Source organism: Odontesthes bonariensis, chromosome 19 (genome assembly GCF_027942865.1).
Source record: "Odontesthes bonariensis isolate fOdoBon6 chromosome 19, fOdoBon6.hap1, whole genome shotgun sequence".
NCBI lineage: Eukaryota > Metazoa > Chordata > Actinopteri > Atheriniformes > Atherinopsidae > Odontesthes > Odontesthes bonariensis.
In genome coordinates, this window is record NC_134524.1 from 34,167,147 (window position 1) to 34,185,796 (window position 18,650).

At 45.8% G+C, this 18,650-nt stretch overlaps 1 protein-coding gene across 4 annotated transcripts in view; it reads right to left on the bottom strand.

Moving 5' to 3' along the window:
- The window catches only part of snapc2 (small nuclear RNA activating complex, polypeptide 2), a 156,374-nt gene that overhangs the window by 101,615 nt on the left and 36,109 nt on the right, over positions 1-18,650 (bottom strand). For 3 of the 4 annotated variants that reach the window (XM_075451904.1, XM_075451903.1, XM_075451902.1), the window contains 3 exons: positions 16,697-16,911; positions 16,287-16,563; positions 15,497-15,585 (listed from right to left, as the gene is read on the bottom strand). In XM_075451904.1, the coding sequence (XP_075308019.1) occupies positions 15,497-15,585; positions 16,287-16,563; positions 16,697-16,911 (581 nt within the window). Of the gene's footprint in view, positions 1-14,872; positions 15,024-15,496; positions 15,586-16,286; positions 16,564-16,696; positions 16,912-18,650 lie in introns of all 4 variants that reach the window. The other variant, XR_012767633.1, reaches the window with a different exon arrangement.

Sequence of the window (18,650 nt, forward strand, 5' to 3'; positions counted from 1 at the left end):
AAAAAGTCTCTTGCCGCCATGGTCCCACGTACACAGGAAGGCGGCCATTTTGGATGGAAAGTGCGTTTTCGTGCCATTTTTGACCGATTCCACGCCTTGCTTAAGATCGAACTTGTCCTACAGATTTAATGCTACAGACTTGAAACTTGGCCAGGTTACTCTTAAGACATGGAGGGAAAAATTCATTGGCCAACTTTTTCAAACCTTAAAGGGCGTGGCCGTGGCGACGCCTCAAAGTTTGATGACTCGCCATCACTCGCCACGAAAAATTAAGTCGCTTATAACTCCCACATACATGATCCAATCTGTCCCAAACTTCATACGGTGAATGCTGGACCCAGACTGAATGCGCACATGTAAAATAGTGACATCCACCTATAGCGCCACCTGCTGGTGGTTGGAAATGTCTTTTTTTTTCCACACCTCGCATTTGATCGAACTCCTCCTACAGATTTCATGCTACAAGCTTCAAACTTGGCCAGGTTACTCTTAAGACATGGGGGGAAAAAATCATTGGCCAACTTTTTCAAAACTCAAAGGGCGTGGCCGTGGCGACACCTCAAATTTATGACTCGCCATAAAAAATTAAGTCGCCTATAACTCCCACATACATTATCCAATCTGTCCCAAACTTCATACGGTGATTGCTGGACCCAACCTGAACGCGCACATATAAGATAGTGATATACACCTACAGCGCCACCTACTGGTGATCGGAAACGTCTTTTTTTTCAACAACTCGCATTTGATCGAACTCCTCCTACAGATTTTATGGTAACAGCTCCAAACTTGGCCAGATTACTCTTTAGCTAGGGGGGAAGAAAAATCTTGAAAAACTTATCCAAACTCTGAACGGTGTGGGCGTGTTCAGGCGGTGAAAATCGTGTGATGGCGTTTGTGATTTGAAAGCCTTATCATCATCGCAAAGTCATGAAACTTGGTACACACGTCCGCCTAATCGACTTCGTACGTATGTAAAGAGTATTGTGTGTGGGCGGTGCTAAATGGCTCAGCGGCGCCCCCTAGAAATTTCACAAAACCCCTCCGCATTGGGGTTATTATGTGCTCGTACGTACGCAGAGGATATCGTGCGTGTGGGCAGAGCTACAGCCCCAGCGTCCAGCGCATGCCCCAACGTACGCACATCCAACGTACGCACACTCGGTCCCGCTCACAGCTGCTTGCAGCTTTCTAGTTATTATTATTATTCTTCTTATTCTTTGCAAAAGGTATGCGAAAACTCAGGAAATTTTGCGAGCGCCACCTGCCAGTCGACGACATGAAAGAATCTAAACTTTATATTTTTGGGAGTCACTCATTGACTCTGTAGCGCCCCCTACAATGCTTAAAAATGGTCCCCTTAATAGGATTAGTTTTGCGTAGGACAACGAAATTCGGTACACTTATTCATCTTGCCCAGACGCACAAAAAAGTCTCCCGCCGCCATGGTCCCACATACACAGGAAGGCGGCCATTTTGGATGGAAAGTGCGTTTTCGTGCCATTTTTGACCGATTCCACGCCTTGCATAAGATCGAACTTGTCCCACAGATTTCATGCTACAGACTTGAAACTTGGCCAGGTTACTATTAAGACATGGGGGGAGAGATTCATGGGGAAACTTTTTCAAAACTTAAAGGGCGTGGGCGTGGCGACTTCTCAAAGTTCGATGACTCGCCATAAAAAATTAAGTCGCTTATAACTCCCACATACATTATCCAATCTGTCCCAAACTTCATACGGTAAATGCTGGACCCAGCCTGAACGCGTACATATTAACATAGTGAAATCTTCCTGTAGCGCCACCTGCTGGTGGTTGGAAATGTCTTTTTTTTTCCACACCTTGCATTTGATCAAACTCCTCCTACAGATTTCATGCTAAAATCTTCAAACTTGGCCAGGTTACTCTTAAGACATGGGGGGAAAAAATCATTGGCCAACTTTTTCAAACCTCAAAGGGCGTGGCCGTGGCGATGCCCCAAATTTATGAATCGCCATGAAAAATTAAGTCGCTTATAACTCCCACATACATTATCCAATCTTTCCCAAACTTCATACGGTGATTGCTTGACCCAGCCTGAACGCGCACATATAAAATAGTGACATCCACCTACAGCGCCACCTGCTGGTGGTTGGAAAAGTCTTTTTTTTCCACACCTCAAACTCCTCCTACAGATTTAATGCTACAAGCTTCAAACTTGGCCATGTTACTCTTAAGACATGGGGGCAAAAATTCATGGAGAAACTTTTCCAAACTCTGAACGGTGTAGGCGTGGCCAGAGGTTAAAATCGTGTGATGGCGTTTGTGATATGAAAGCCTTATCATCTTCGCAAAGTCATGAAACTTGGTACACACGTCCACCCTGACGACCTCGTACGTATGTAAAGGGTATTGTGTGTGGGCGGAGCAAAATGGCTCAGTGGCGCCCCCTAGAAATTTTCCAAAACCCCTATGCATTGGGGTTATTGTGGGCTCGTACGTACGCAATGGGAATCGTGCGTGTGGGCAGAGCTGCGCAACTACGGCGTCCAGCGCATGCCCAACGTGCACACATCCAACGTACGCGCACCTCGGTCCCGCTCACAGCTGCTTGCAGCTTTCTAGTTATTCTTCTTATTCTTTGCAAAAGGTATGCGAAAACTCAGGAAATTTTGCAAGCGCCACGTGCCAGTCGACGACATGAAAGAATCTAAACATTATATCTTTGGGAGTTGCTCATTGGCTCTGTAGCGCCCCCTACGGTGCATAAAAATGGTCCCCTTAATAGGATTAGTTTCGCGTGGGACGACGAAATTCGGTACACTCATTCATCATGCCCAGACGCACCAAAAAGTCTCTTGCCATCACGGTGCCACGTACACAGGAAGGCGGCCATTTTGGATGGAAAGTGCGTTTTCGTGCCATTTTTGGCCGATTCCACGCCTTGCATAAGATCGAACTTGTCCTACAGATTTCATGCTACAGACTTCAAACTTGGCCAGGTTACTCTCAAGACATGGGGGGAGAAATTCATGGAGAAACTTTTTCAAAACTTAAAGGGCGTGGGCGTGGCAACTCCTCAAAGTTCGATGACTCGCCATCACTCGCCACAACAAATGAAGTCGCTTATAACTCCCACATACATTATCCAATCTGTCCCAAACTTCATACGGTGAATGCTGGACCCAGCCTGAACGCGTACATATTATCATAACGACATCCACCTATAGCGCCACCTGCTGGTGGTCGGAAACATCTCTTTTTTTCCACATCTCGCATTTGATCGAACTCGTCCTACAGATTTAATGCTACAAGCTTCAAACTTGGCCAGGTTACTCTTAAGACATGGGGGGAAAGAGTCATGGAGAAACTTTTTCAAACCTCAAAGGGCGTGGCCGTGGCGACGCCTCAAAGTTATGACTCACCATGAAAAATTAAGTCGCTTATAACTTCCACATACATTATCCAATCTGTCCCAAACTTCATACGGTGATAGCTGGACCCAGCCTGAATGCGCATAGATAAAATAGTGACATCCACCAACAGCGCCACCTGCTGGTGGTCAGAAACGTCTTTTTTTTCCATACCTCACATTTTATCAAACTCCTCCCACAGATTTAATGCTACAAGCTTCAAACTTAGCCAAGTTACTCTTAAGACATGGAGGCAACAATTCATGGAGAAACTTTTCCAAACTCTGAACGGTGTGGGCGTGGCCATGCGGTGAAAATCGTGTGATGGCGTTTGTGATTTGAAAGCCTTATCATCATCTCAAGGTAATGAAACTTGGTACACACGTCCACCCTGACGACCTCGTACGTATGTAAAGGGTATCGTGTGTGGGCGGAGAAAAATGGCTCAGTGGCGCCCCCTAGAAATTTTCAAAAACCCCTCCGCATTGGGGTTATGCTGTGCTCGTAAGTACACAGCGGGTATCGTGCGTGTGGGCAGAGCTGCAGCTCCAGCGTCCAGCGCATGCCCAACGTACGCACATCCCAACGTACGCACACCTCGGTCCCACTCACAGCTGCTTGCAGCTTTCTAGTTATTATTATTCTTTCTTTCTTTCTTATTCTTTGCAAAAGGTATGCGAAAACTCAGGAAATTTTGCGAGCGCCACGTGCTAGTCGACGACATGAAAGAATCTAAACATTATATCTTTGGGAGTTGCTCATTGGCTCTGTAGCGCCCCCTACGGTGCTTAAAAATGGTGCCCGCAATGGGGTTAGTTTCGCGTAGGACAATGAAATTCGGTACACTGATTCACCATGCCCAGACGCACAAAAAACTCTCTTGCCGCCATGGTCCCACGTAGACAGGAAGGCGGCCATTTTGGATGGAAAGTGCGTCTTCGTGCCATTTTTGACCGATTCCACGCCTTTTATAAGATCGAACTTGTCCTACAGATTTCATGCTACAGACTTGAAACTTGGCCAGGTTACTCTTAAGACATGGAGGGAAAAATTCATTGGCCAACTTTTTCAAAACTTAAAGGGCGTGGCCGTGGCGACGCCTCAAAGTTTGATGACTCGCCATCACTCGCCACGAAAAATTAAGTTGCTTATAACTTCCACATACATAATCCAATCTTTCCCAAAGTTCAACCGGTGATTGCTGGACCCAGCCTGAACGTGCACATATAAAATAGTGACATCAACCTATAGCGCCACCTGCTGGTGGTTGGAAATGTCTTTTTTTTTTCCACACCTCGCATTTTATCAAACTCCTCCTACAGATTTCATGCTACAAGCTTCAAACTTGGCCAGGTTACTCTTAAGACATGGGGGGAAAAAATCATTGGCCAACTTTTTCAAACCTCAAAGGGCGTGGCCATGGCGACGCCTCAAATTTATGACTCGCCATAAAAAATAAAGTCGCTTATAACTCCCACAAACATTATCCAATCTGTCCCAAACTTCATACGGTGAATGCTGGACCCAGCCTAAACGCGCACGTATAAAATAGTGACAACCACCTATAGCGCCACCTGCTGGTCGTTGGAAACGTCTCTTTTTTTCCAAAACTCGTATTTTATCAAACTCCTCCTACATATTGAATGCTACAAGCTTCAAACTTGGCCAGGTTACTCTTAAGACATGGAGGAAATGAATCATGGAGAAACTTTTTAAAATTCTGAACGGTGTTGGCGTGGCCAGGCGGTGAAAATCGTGTGATGCCGTTTCTGATTTGAAAGCCTTATCATCATTGCAAGATCATGAAACTTGGCACACACGTCCAACCTTAAGACCTCGTACGTATGTAAAGGGTATCGTGTGTGGGCGGAGCAAAATGGCTCAGTGGCGCCCCCTAGAACCTTCCAAAAACCCCTCCGCGTTGGGGTTATTATGTGCTCGTACGTACGCAATGGGAATCGTGCGTGTGGGCAGAGCTGCGCGACTACGGCGTCCAGCGCATGCCCAACGTGCGCACATCCCAACGTACGCACACTCGGTCCCGCTCACAGCTGCTTGCAGCTTTCTAGTTATTATTATTATTCTTTGCAAAAGGTATGCGAAAACTCAGGAAATTTTGCGAGCGCCACGTGCTAGTCGACGACATGAAAGAATCTAAACTTTATATTTTTGGGAGTCACTCATTGGCTCTGTAGCGCCCCCTACGATGCATAAAAATGGTTCCCTTAATAGGATTAGTTTGGCGTGGGACGACGAAAGTCGGTACACTCATTCATCGTGCCCAGACGCACAAAAAAGTCTCATGCCGCCAGTGTGCCACGTCCACAGGAAGGCGGCCATTTTGGATGGAATGTGCGTTTTCGTGCCATTTTTGGCCGATTCCACGAATTGCATAAGATCGAACTTGTCCTACAGATTTAATGCTACAAGCTTCAAACTTGGCCAGGTTACTCTTAAGACATGGGGGGAAAAATTCCTGGAGAAACTTTTTCAAACCTCAAAGGGCGTGGCCGTGGCGACGCCTCAAAGTTTGATGACTCGCCATCACTCGCCACAAAAAATGAAATCGGTTATAACTCCCACATATATTATCCAATCTGTCCCAAACTTCATACGGTGAATGCTGGACGTAGCCTGAACGCACACACATAAAATATTGACATCCACCTGCAGCGCCACCTGTTGGTGGTCGGAAACGTCTTATTTATTCCAAACCTCGCATTTGATCGAACTCCTCCTACAAATTTAATGGTAACAGCTCCAAACTTACCCAGATTACTCTTAAGACATGGGGGGAAGGAATCATGGAGACACTTTTTCAAACCTCAAAGGGCGTGGCCATGGCGACTTCTCAAATTTATGACTCGCCATAAAAAATGTAGTCGTTTATAACTCCCACATACATTATCCAATCTGTCCCAAACTTCATACGGTGAATGCTGGAACCATCCTGAACGTGTACATATTATCATAGCGACATCCACCTATAGCGCCACCTGCTGGTGGTTGGAAACATCTCTTTTTTTCCACACCTCGCATTTGATCGAACTCATCCTACAGATTTAATGCTAAAGACTTCAAACTTGGCCAGGTTACTCTTAAGACATGGGGGGAAAGAATCATGGAGAAACTTTTTCAAACTCTGAATGGTGTGGGCGTGACCAGGTGGTGAAAATCATGTGATGGCGTTTGTGGTTTGAAAGCCTTATCATCATCGCAAAGTCATGAAACTTGGCACACACGTCCACCCTGACAACCTTGTATGTATGTAAAGGGTATCGTGTGTGGGCGGAGCAAAATGGCTCAGTGGCGCCCCCTAGAAAGTTTGAAAAACCCCTACGCATTGGGGTTATTATCTGCTTGTACGTACGCAGAGGGTATCGTGCGTGTTGGCAGAGCTGCAGCTCTGGCGTCCAGCGCATGCCCATATGTACGCACATCCCAACGTACGCACACCTCGGTCCCGCTCACAGCTGCTTGCAGCTTTCTAGTTATTATTCCGTCTTCTTCTTCTTTGCAAAAGGTATGCGAAAACTCAGGAAATTTTGCGAGCACCACCTGCCAGTCGACGATATGAAAGAATCTAAACTTTATATTTTTGGGAGTCGCTCATTGACTCTGTAGCGCCCCCTACAATGCTTAAAAATGGTGCCCGCAATGGGGTTAGTTTCGCGTAGGACAATGAAATTCGGTACACTCATTCATCATGCCCAGACGCAAAAAAAAAGTCTCATGCCACCATGGTCCCACGTACACAGGAAGGCGGCCATTTTGGATGGAAAGTGCGTTTTCGTGCCATTTTTGACCGATTCCACGCCTTGCTTAAGATCGAACTTGTCCTACAGATTTAATGCTACAGACTTCAAACTTGGCCAGGTTACTCTTAAGACATGGGGGGGGGTAATTCATGGAGAAACTTTTTCAAAACTTAAAGGGCGTGGGCGTGGCAACTCCTCAAAGTTCGATGACTCGCCATCACTCGCCACAAAAAATGAAGTCGCTTATAACTCCCACATACATTATCCAATCTGTCCCAAACTTCATACGGTGAATGCTGGACCCAGCCTGAACGCGTACATATTATCATAAACGACATCCACCTATAGCGCCACCTGCTGGGGGTTGGAAACATCTCTTTTTTTCCACATCTCGCATTTGATCAAACTCGTCCTACAGATTTAATGCTACAAGCTTCAAACTTGGCCAGATTACTCTTAAGACATGGGGGGAAAGAGTCATGGAGAAACTTTTTCAAACCTCAAAGGGCGTGGCCGTGGCGACGCCTCAAAGTTATGACTCGCCATGAAGAATTAAGTCGCTTATAACTTCCACACTCATTATCCAATCTGTCCCAAACTTCATACGGTGAATGCTGGACCCGGCCTGAACGCGTACATATTATCATAGTGACATCCTCCTATAGCGCCACCTGCTGGTGGTTGGAAACCTCTTTTTTCTCCGCACGTCACATTTTTTCAAACTCCTCCTACAGATTTAATGCCACAAGCTTCAAACTTGGCCAGGTTACTCTTAAGTCATGTGGGGAAAAATTCATGTAGACACTTTTCCAAACTCTGAATGGTGTGGGCGTGGCCAGGCGGTGAAAATCATGTGATGGCGTTTGTGATTTGAAAGCCTTATCATGATCCAAGGTCATGAAATTTGGCACACACGTCCACCCTGATGACCTCGTACGTATGTAAAGGGTATCGTGTGTGGGCGGAGCAAAATGGCTCAGTGGCGCCCCCTAGAAAGTTTCAAAAACCCCTCCGCATTTGGGTTTTTATGTGCTCGTAAGTACGCAGAGGGTATCGTGCGTGTGGGCAGAGCTGCAGCTCAAGCGTCCAGCGCATGCCCCAACGTGCGCACATCCCAACGTGCGCACATCCCAACGTACGCACACCTCGGTCCCGCTCACAGCTGCTTGCAGCTTTCTAGTTATTATTCTTTCTTATTCTTTGCAAAAGGTATGCGAAAACTCAGGAAATTTTGCGAGCGCCACGTGCCGGTCGACGACATGAAAGAATCTAAACTTCATATTTTTGGGAGTTGCTCATTGACTCTGTAGCGCCCCCTACAATGCTTAAAAATGGTCCACACATTGGGGTTAGTTTTGCGTGGGACGACGAAATTCGGTACACTCATTCATCATGCCCAGACGCACAAAAAAGTCTCATGCCGCCATGGTCCCACGTACACAGGAAGGCGGCCATTTTGGATGGAAAGTGCGTTTTCGTGCCATTTTTGACCGATTCCACGCCTTGCTTAAGATCGAACTTGTCCTACATATTTAATGTTACAGTCTTCAAACTTGGCCAGGTTACTCTTAAGACATGGGGGGGAAAATTCATGGAGAAACTTTTTCAAAACTTAAAGGGCGTGGGCGTGGCAACGCCTCAAAGTTCGATGACTCGCCATCACTCGCCACAAAAAATGAAGTCGCTTATAACTCCCACATACATTATCCAATCTTTCCCAAACTTCATACGGTGATAGCTGGACCCAGCCTGAACGCGTACAGATTATCATAGTGACATCAACCTATAGCGCCACCTGCTGATGGTTGGAAACGTCTTTTTTTTCCACAACTCTTATTTTATCGAACTCCTCCTACAGATTTAATGGTAACAGCTCCAAACTTGGCCAGGTTACTCTTAAGACATGGGGGGAAAGAATCATGGAGAAACTTTTCCAAACTCTGAACGGTGTGGGCGTGGCGACGCGTCAAATTTATGAATCGCCATAAAAAATTATGTCGCTTATAACTCCCACATACATTATCCAATCTGTCCCAAACTTCATATAGTGATTGCTGGACCCAGCCTAAACGCGCAAATATAAAATAGTGATATCCAACTACAGCGCCACCTAATGGTGGTCGGAAACGTCTTTTTTTTTCAAAAAAAAAAATCGCATTTAATGAACTCCTCCTACAGATTTAATGGTAACAGCTCCAAACTGGGCCAGGTTACTCTTAAGACATGGGGGGAAAGAATCAAGGAGAAACTTTTTCAAACTCTGAACGGTGCGGGCGTGGCCAGGCGGTGAAAATCGTGTGATGGCGTTTGTGATTTGAAAGCCTTATCATCATCGCAAAGTCATGAAACTTGGCACACACGTCCACCCTCTCGACCTCGTACGTATGTAAAGGGTATCGTGTGTGGGCGGAGCAAAATGGCTCATTGGCGCCCCCTAGAAATTTTCAAAAACCCCTCCGCATTGGGGTTATTATATGCTCGTACGTACGCAGAGGGTATCGTGCGTGTGGGCAGAGCTGCGCGACTACGGCATCCAGCGCATGTCCCAACGTGCGCACATCCAACGTACGCACACCTCGGTCCCGCTCACAGCTGCTTGCAGCTTTCTAGTTCTTCTTCTTATTATTATTCTTTGCAAAAGGTATGCAAAAACTCAGGAAATTTCGCGAGCGCCACCTGCCAGTCGACGACATGAAAGAATCTAAGCTTTATATTTTTGGGAGTCGCTCATTGACTCTGTAGCGCCCCCTACGATGCTTAAAAAAGGTCCCCGCATTGGGGTTAGTTTTGCGTGGGACGACGAAATTCGGTACACTCATTCATCATGCCCAGACGCACAAAAAAGTCTCATGCCACCATGGTCCCACGTCCACAGGAAGGCGGCCATTTTGGATGGAAAGTGCGTTTTTGTGCCATTTTTGACAGATTCCACGCCTTGCATAAGATCGAACTCGTCCTACAGATTTAATGCTACAGGCTTCAAACTTGGCCAGGTTACTCTTAAGACATGGGGGGAAAATTCATGGGGAAACTTTTTCAAACCTCAAAGGGTGTGGCCGTGGCGACGCTTCAAAGTTTGATGACTCGCCATCACTCGCCTCAAAAAATTAAGTCGCTTATAACTCCCACATACATTATCCAATCTGTCCCAAACTCCATACGGTGATAGCTGGACCCAGCCTGAACGCGCACATATTATCATAACGACATCCACCTATAGCGCCACCTGCTGGGGGTTGGAAACATCTATTTTTTTCCACATCTCGCATTTGATCGAACTTGTCCTACAGATTTAATGCTACAGACTTCAAACTTGGCCAGGTTACTCTTAAGACATGGGGGGAAAGAATCATGGAGAAACTTTTTCAAACCTCAAAGGGCGTGGCCGTGGCGACGCCTCAAAGTTATGACACGCCATGAAGAATTAAGTCGCTTATAACTTCCACAAACATTATCCAATCTGTCCCAAACTTCATATGTTGATTGCTGGACCCAGCCTGAACGCGCACATATAAAATAGTGACATCCACCTATAGCGCCACCTGCTGGTCGTTGGAAACGTCTCTTTTTTTCCACAACTCGTATTTTATCGAACTCCTCCTACATATTGAATGCTACAAGCTTCAAACTTGGCCAGGTTACTCTTAAGACATGGAGGAAATGAATCATGGAGAAACTTTTTAAAACTCTGAACGGTGTGGGCGTGGCCAGGCGGTGAAAATCGTGTGATGGCGTTTCTGATTTGAAAGCCTTATCATCATTGCAAGATCATGAAACTTGGCACACACGTCCAACCTGACGACTTCGTATGTATGTAAAGGGTATCGTGTGTGGGCGGAGCAAAATGGCTCAGTGGCGCCGCCTAAAAATTTCCAAAAACCCCTCCGCATTGGGGTTATTATGTGCTCGTACGTACGCAGAGGGTATCGTGCGTGTGGGCAGAGCTGCGCGACTACGGAGTCCAGCGCATGCCACAACGTGCACACATCCAACGTACGCACACCTCGGTCCCGCTCACAGCTGCTTGCAGCTTTCTAGTTCTTTCTTATTCTTTGCAAAAGGTACTCGAAAACTCAGGAAATTTTGCGAGCGCCACCTGCCAGTCGAGGACATGAAAGAATCTAAACTTTATATTTTTGGGAGTCGCTCATTGACTCTGTAGCGCCCCCTATAATGCTTAAAAATGGTCCCCTTAATAGGATTAGTTTCGCGTGGGACAACGAAATTTGGTACACTCATTCATCATGCCCAGACGCACAAAAAAGTCTCATGCCGCCATGGTCCCACGCCCACAGGAAGGTGGCCATTTTGGATGGAAAGTGAGTTTTCCTGCCATTTTTGACCGATTCCACGCCTTGCATAAGATCAAATTCGTCCTACAGATTTAATGCTACAGACTTCAAACTTGGCCAGGTTACTCTTAAGACATGGGGGGAAAAATTCATGGAAAAACTTTTTCAAAACTTAAAGGGCGTGGCCGTGGCGACGCCTCAAAATTTGATGACTCGCCATCACTCGCCACAAAAAATTAAGTTGCTTATAACTCCCACATACATTATCCAATCTGTCCCAAACTTCATATGGTGAATGCTGGACCCAGCCTGAACGCGCACATATTATCATAGTGACATCCACGTATAGCGCCACCTGCTGGTGGTTGGAAACAGCTTTTTTTTTCCACACCTCGCATTTGATCAAACTCGTCATACAGATTTAATGCTACAGACTTCAAACTTGGCCAGGTTACTCTTAAGACATGGGGGGAAAGAATCATGGAGAAACTTTTTCAAACCTCAAAGGGCGTGGCCGTGGCGACGCCTCAAAGTTATGACTCGCCATCAAGAATTAAGTCGCTTATAACTTCCACACACATTATCCAATCTGTCCCAAACTTCATACGTTGATTGCTTGACCCAGTCTGAACGCGCACATATAAAATAGTGACATCCACCTATAGCGCCACCTAATGGTGGTCGGAAACGTCTTTTTTTTTCACACCTCGCATTTGATCAAACTCCTCCTACATATTTCATGCTAAAATCTTCAAACTTGGCCAGGTTACTTTTAAGCTAGGGGGGAAGAAAACTCTTGAGAAACTTTTCCAAACTCTGAACGGTGTGGGCATGGCCAGGGGGTGAAAATCGTGTGATGGCGTTTGTGGTTTGAAAGCCTTATCATCATCGCAAAGTCATGAAACTTGGCACACACGTCCACCCTGACGACCTCGTACGTATGTAAAGGGTATCGTGTGTGGGCGGAGCAAAATGGCTCAGTGGCGCCCCCTAGAAATTTTCATAAACCCCTCCGCATTGGGGTTATTTTGTGCTCGTACGTACGCAGAGGGTATCATGCGTGTGGGCAGAGCTGCAGCTCCAGCGTCCAGCGCATGCCCCAACGTACGCACACCTCGGTCCCGCTCACAGCTGCTTGCAGCTTTCTAGTTATCATTGCATCCTGAAAGTAATAAGAAAATTCCCAAGTGTGTCCACTGAAGCACACGGTTTCGTAACTAATGGAAAAGTTGTTTTATTTTTCTGGTTTAAAATACACATTTTAGAGCTGTAATCATCATACCGTGAAAGCGTGATATTTACCACCGTCAGAATCTCATACCGGCCTACAGACAGCCACTGCTCACTGGACCGAGAGGCCGTGTCTGTTCAGTGCAGGCGGTTCCATCTGCCTCTGGTGCCAACGGTGGTCATCGCCAACGCTGTTAACATTCCACCCGATGCTAACGTTAGCTCGGTGCTAAGCCATCTTCACCACCACCAAACCATAGAGGGCCCATCCTGACAGTATGCTTACCAACTGTACTCCCTAAATCACACCAGCATGTTAAGTGTCCTGTGTGTAGTAGTACTATGTGGGTGTCTTGATAAGACACTTGTTCATGCTAATTCCAATATTAAGCATGCATATAGAGGGACACACCTCCCCCACCTTGGAAAATCCGACCATCTCCCCGTGCTCCTCATACCGGCCTATAGCCCCCTCAAAAGACAAACAAACCCGAACCGATCCACAGAGGACGCCGTCGCCATAAAAAGCACAGTTATCTGGAGAGCCGGCAGAGCTACCTGAGGAGCTCTTTGTGGACTACAGCTCAGTGTTCAATACAATCATTCTGGACATCTTAACCAACAAACTGCTCTATCTACAGATCTCCTGCCCTACCTGCATCAGGATAAAAATCACACACTGCCCACAGACCCCCGCCTCTCCTCCCCTATTACACTCAGTACTTGGTCCCCCAAACGGCTGTGTGTTGAGCTCCCTACTGTACACCCTGTATACCTATGACTGTACTCCAACCTATCCAACCAACACCATCATCAAATATGCTGATGATACCAGATCAGATCAATTTATTTTCATGTACACAAAATTTCTCCTCCGCTTTGAACCCATCCAGGTTGACACCTGCTGAACACACACATTCACAGGGTCCCACACTCAGAGACAGATGCCAACCTGGAGCGGTGGGCAGCCAATCCAGCTGGCAGTTTCACCAATCTTTGAATGGCGAGAGTGGGAATCGCCAACCTTCCGGTTATTGGACGACCCACTCTAAACACTGAGCCCCGGCCGCCCCATGGTCAGACTCATTTCTGACAGGGATGAGACGACATATATGGCTGAGGTAGAGGAACTCTCCTTCTGGTGTGCAGCAAACAACCCGATTCTGAATGTCCACGATACAAAACAACTTATCATGGACTTTAGGAAGCACAGACAAGACCACACCTCCCTCTTCATAAACATAGAGCATGTGGAAACTATCACCACCTTCAGGTTTCTGTGCACCCACATCTCCGGTGACCTCTTCTGGACTCACCACATCAGGGCCCTGGTAAAGAAGGCCCTGGTAAAGAGGGCCCTGGTAAAGAGGGCCCTGGTAGAGAAGGCCCTGGTAGAGAAGGCCCTGGTAAAGAGGGCCCTGGTAGAGAAGGCCCTGGTAAAGAAGGCCCTGGTAAAGAGGGCCCTGGTAAAGAGGGCCCTGGTAAAGAGGGCCCTGGTAAAGAGGGCCCTGGTAAAGAGGGCCCTGGTAAAGAAGGCCCTGGTAAAGAGGGCCCTGGTAAAGAGGGCCCTGGTAGAGAAGGCCCTGGTAGAGAAGGCCCTGGTAAAGAGGGCCCTGGTAAAGAGGGCCCTGGTAAAGAAGGCCCTGGTAGAGAAGGCCCTGGTAGAGAAGGCCCTGGTAAAGAAGGCCCTGGCAAAGAGGGCCCTGGTAAAGAGGGCCCTAGTATTTTATTTATTTTTTATATTTTTTTTATTCCGAGTGCTGACACATAGCACTTCCATACCGATTTTATATTGTACAGTACTGTATAGCTTCAAAATTTAGCGATGTTGACCGGAAGTCAAGGAACGACATTTCGTTGTCAAGACTCACCTGTGTTTTTTGTGCAATGACAATAAAAGAAAGTCTAAGTCTAAGTCTAAAGAAGGCCCTGGTAAAGAAGGCTCAGCAGCGGCTGCACTTCCTGTGCGTCTTCAGGAACAACAACCTACTGCTGGTCTTCTATCAGTCCTCTGTGGAAAGTGCAGTCATATGCAGTCTGAGTGTGTGGTACATTGGCTCCACAGCTGAAGAAATTTGCAGCTTTGGTGCTGTAAACTGAAAATAGGATCAGCTGCACAACAAGGAGCACTCCTTAAATAAACTTAAAGTACACACTTTTGCAGTTCACCAGTTAAGTTTATGCTTTGTGCTGTCGTTACCTTCAAAAACGTCTCAGCAAATTGGTTGTCCTGCAAATGTTGATGGCATACATGGCTAACCAGACAGATTCAGGTAGATGAAGGGCTGCGCTGTTTGAACTGTTCCCACCTGTGTTGTTATGGTGACGCTGGAGTTAACTCTGGTCTCTCACTTACATAGAAACACACACACACACACACACACACACACACACACACACACACACACACACACACACACACACACACACACACACACACACACACACACACACACACACACACACACACACACACACACACACACACACACAGATTCTTGCTCTCTTCTGGTGCTTCAAAATAAGTATAAGGATGATTTACAAAAAAAAGCTTGGGATTTATTTAGAAGATTCCCCAAAACCGTGGGACTGCCTCCCAAAATGCTCAGGAAATGCAACATTTGAAGCCATTTAGAGGATAAAAAGCAAGTTCAGACAACCTTATCTGCAAATTAAAGAAAAAAACAAACCAACTGCTCATAGTGTCCAACTCATTGAATCTAGTTTTGCATCTGTTTTTCCACTGTGCAAATGTCCTTTTAACATGAGACTTAACACAACTAAACATAGAGACCCCTCAGTTGGCTTCTGGGGCAGACAATACCTGGATCAGATGCTTGTGCAGGTTGTTGCAGTCCAGCAGAGGAAGCTCCTCTGGTAGAGACATCAATAGGTCCAACACTATAGCACTCTCTGTATGACAAAGGCAATAAAAACAATATTAATACTCTTCCAAAATCATCAGAGGAAAGAAAAGCACAATAAAGCCCAATCTGCGCTTCGGTCTGCGCTTCGGGCTGTCCGCGCTCCGGTCTGCGCTCCAGACCGAAGTGCAGACCGAGCAGTTCCCTGCTTCCGAACAGGTGCGGCTGTCGGCAGGCGGCAGCCCGCAGTGATACGAAGGGAGAGAAAATAGGGCCAAGCGATTGTGAGGTCTGACTTTTTCCTGGAGAACGAATTTGTGATGCAAATGTATTACTCTTTTGAACGCATATTGTTTTGAGAAGCAAGGCGCTTTATTTTTGTGGCCCCAGCCAACTAGCCGGACTACCTTCATCAACGCCAAAACGAGGCTGGAACTCGGCTCACAGGACGCAGCAGGGGGTAAGTCAAATTTAATAAATGATATTGCTAGTATGGGATGTCATACAGCTTCATGTCAAAAGAGGCGAACTATCCCTTTAATTAGCAAATCTGGCCTGTGGCTAACAGAGACTGTCGATGCTATTTAAGTTGGTTGTCTGGGGTGCACAAGCGCGTGACCTGGAGGAAACCCTTTTTAAAGTAACATTTCTGTGTTCAGGTGTCATCCTTCTCTAAACTACAACTTTGTTATTGGCATTCATTTCTTTTAAGGGCTCTTACACTCTAAACTGACAGTAGATCAGACTCACCCATTGGAGTAAGACAACAGTCCTCATTGGGCTTTTGGATTACACTTAGGAAACTGTAGATCCTCTCAAAGTCCACTACAGATTTGACTCCAAAAGTCCTGGGACTGTCTTTTGTGGCATATTTGCTGGTTCGCCCAAACCTAGTGTTAGATGCAATAGTGGGGGTGGAGAGTGGGAGTGTGGGGTGGTTAGAGAAACAGCTGGAGGTGGCTGAACAGGATGTTGTCACAGCAGATGGTGCAGAGGTGAGACTGGTCGCAGGTGAAGAGAGGGAGGTCTGAGAACAGAAAGACATGGATGCACAAGTTGTGGATATGAGGGAGAGATATTGCTCTGGGAGCAGCTGGGCTGTCTGGATTATAGAGCTGCAAACACTCTGAAGTGTGGCCTGTCCTGTAAGGGGACCTCACATTGAATGCATCCTGCTGGTGGAATGGAGTCGTAGTCTGAGCAGCAGCTGTCGGTGAGGGTCCAGTTGTAGCAAAGGGCTGCTGCAGAGGTGGACAGACTTTGCTGTTTGGCTCTCGCACCACTTGAGATGGAGCTGGGAGGCTTCTGGCTGGGCCCTGGCTTCGTGCTGGACACTTGAGTAACAGGAGTGGACAGACTGCACCAGGAACCTCACCTAGAATGGTTACAAACAAAATAATAATAATAATAATCTTGTAAAGGCGTACATCAGAAAGTAAACGCGTACATCATAAGGTAAACACATACATCAGAAGGTAAACACGTACATCAGAAAGTAAACGTGTACATCAGAAAGTAAACACGTACATCAGAAAGTAAACACGTACATCAGATAGTAAACACGTACATCAGATAGTAAACACGTACATCAGATGGTAAACTCGTACATCAGAAAGTAAACACGTACATCAGAAAGTAAACACGTACATCAGAAAGTAAACACGTACATCAGAAAGTAAACACGTACATCAGAAGGTAGAAGGTAAACGCGTACATCAGAAAGTAAATGCATACATCAGGAAGTAAACGCATACATCAGAAGGTAAACGCGTACATCAGAAAGTAAATGCATACATCAGGAAGTAAACGCGTACATCAGAAGGTAAACGCGTACATCAGAAAGTAAACACGTACATCAGAAAGTAAACACGTACATCAGATAGTAAACACGTACATCAGATAGTAAACACGTACATCAGATAGTAAACACGTACATCAGATGGTAAACTCGTACATCAGAAAGTAAACACGTACATCAGATGGTAAACACGTACATCAGATGGTAAACACGTACATCAGATGGTAAACTCGTACATCAGAAAGTAAACACGTACATCAGATGGTAAACTCGTACATCAGAAAGTAAACACGTACATCAGATAGTAAACACGTACATCAGATGGTAAACACGTACATCAGATGGTAAACACGTACATCAGATGGTAAACTCGTACATCAGAAAGTAAACACGTACATCAGAAAGTAAACACATACATCAGAAAGTAAACACGTACATCAGAAAGTAAACACGTACATCAGAAAGTAAACACGTACATCAGAAGGTAAACGCGTACATCAGAAAGTAAATGCATACATCAGGAAGTAAACGCATACATCAGAAGGTAAACGCGTACATCAGAAAGTAAATGCATACATCAGAAAGTAAACACGTACATCAGAAGGTAAACACGTACATCAGAAAGTAAATGCATACATCAGAAAGTAAACACGTACATCAGAAGGTAAACACGTACATCAGAAAGTAAACACGTACATCAGAAGGTAGAAGGTAAACGCGTACATCAGAAAGTAAATGCATACATCAGGAAGTAAACGCGTACATCAGAAGGTAAACGCGTACATCAGAAAGTAAACACGTACATCAGAAAGTAAACACGTACATCAGATAGTAAACACGTACATCAGATAGTAAACACGTACATCAGATAGTAAACACGTACATCAGATGGTAAACTCGTACATCAGAAAGTAAACACGTACATCAGAAAGTAAACACGTACATCAGATAGTAAACACGTACATCAGATGGTAAACTCGTACATCAGATAGTAAACACGTACATCAGATAGTAAACACGTACATCAGATGGTAAACTCGTACATCAGATGGTAAACTCGTACATCAGAAAGTAAACACGTACATCAGAAAGTAAACACGTACATCAGAAAGTAAACACGTACATCAGAAAGTAAACACGTACATCAGAAGGTAGAAGGTAAACGCGTACATCAGAAAGTAAATGCATACATCAGGAAGTAAACGCATACATCAGAAGGTAAACGCGTACATCAGAAAGTAAATGCATACATCAGGAAGTAAACGCGTACATCAGAAGGTAAACGCGTACATCAGAAAGTAAACACGTACATCAGA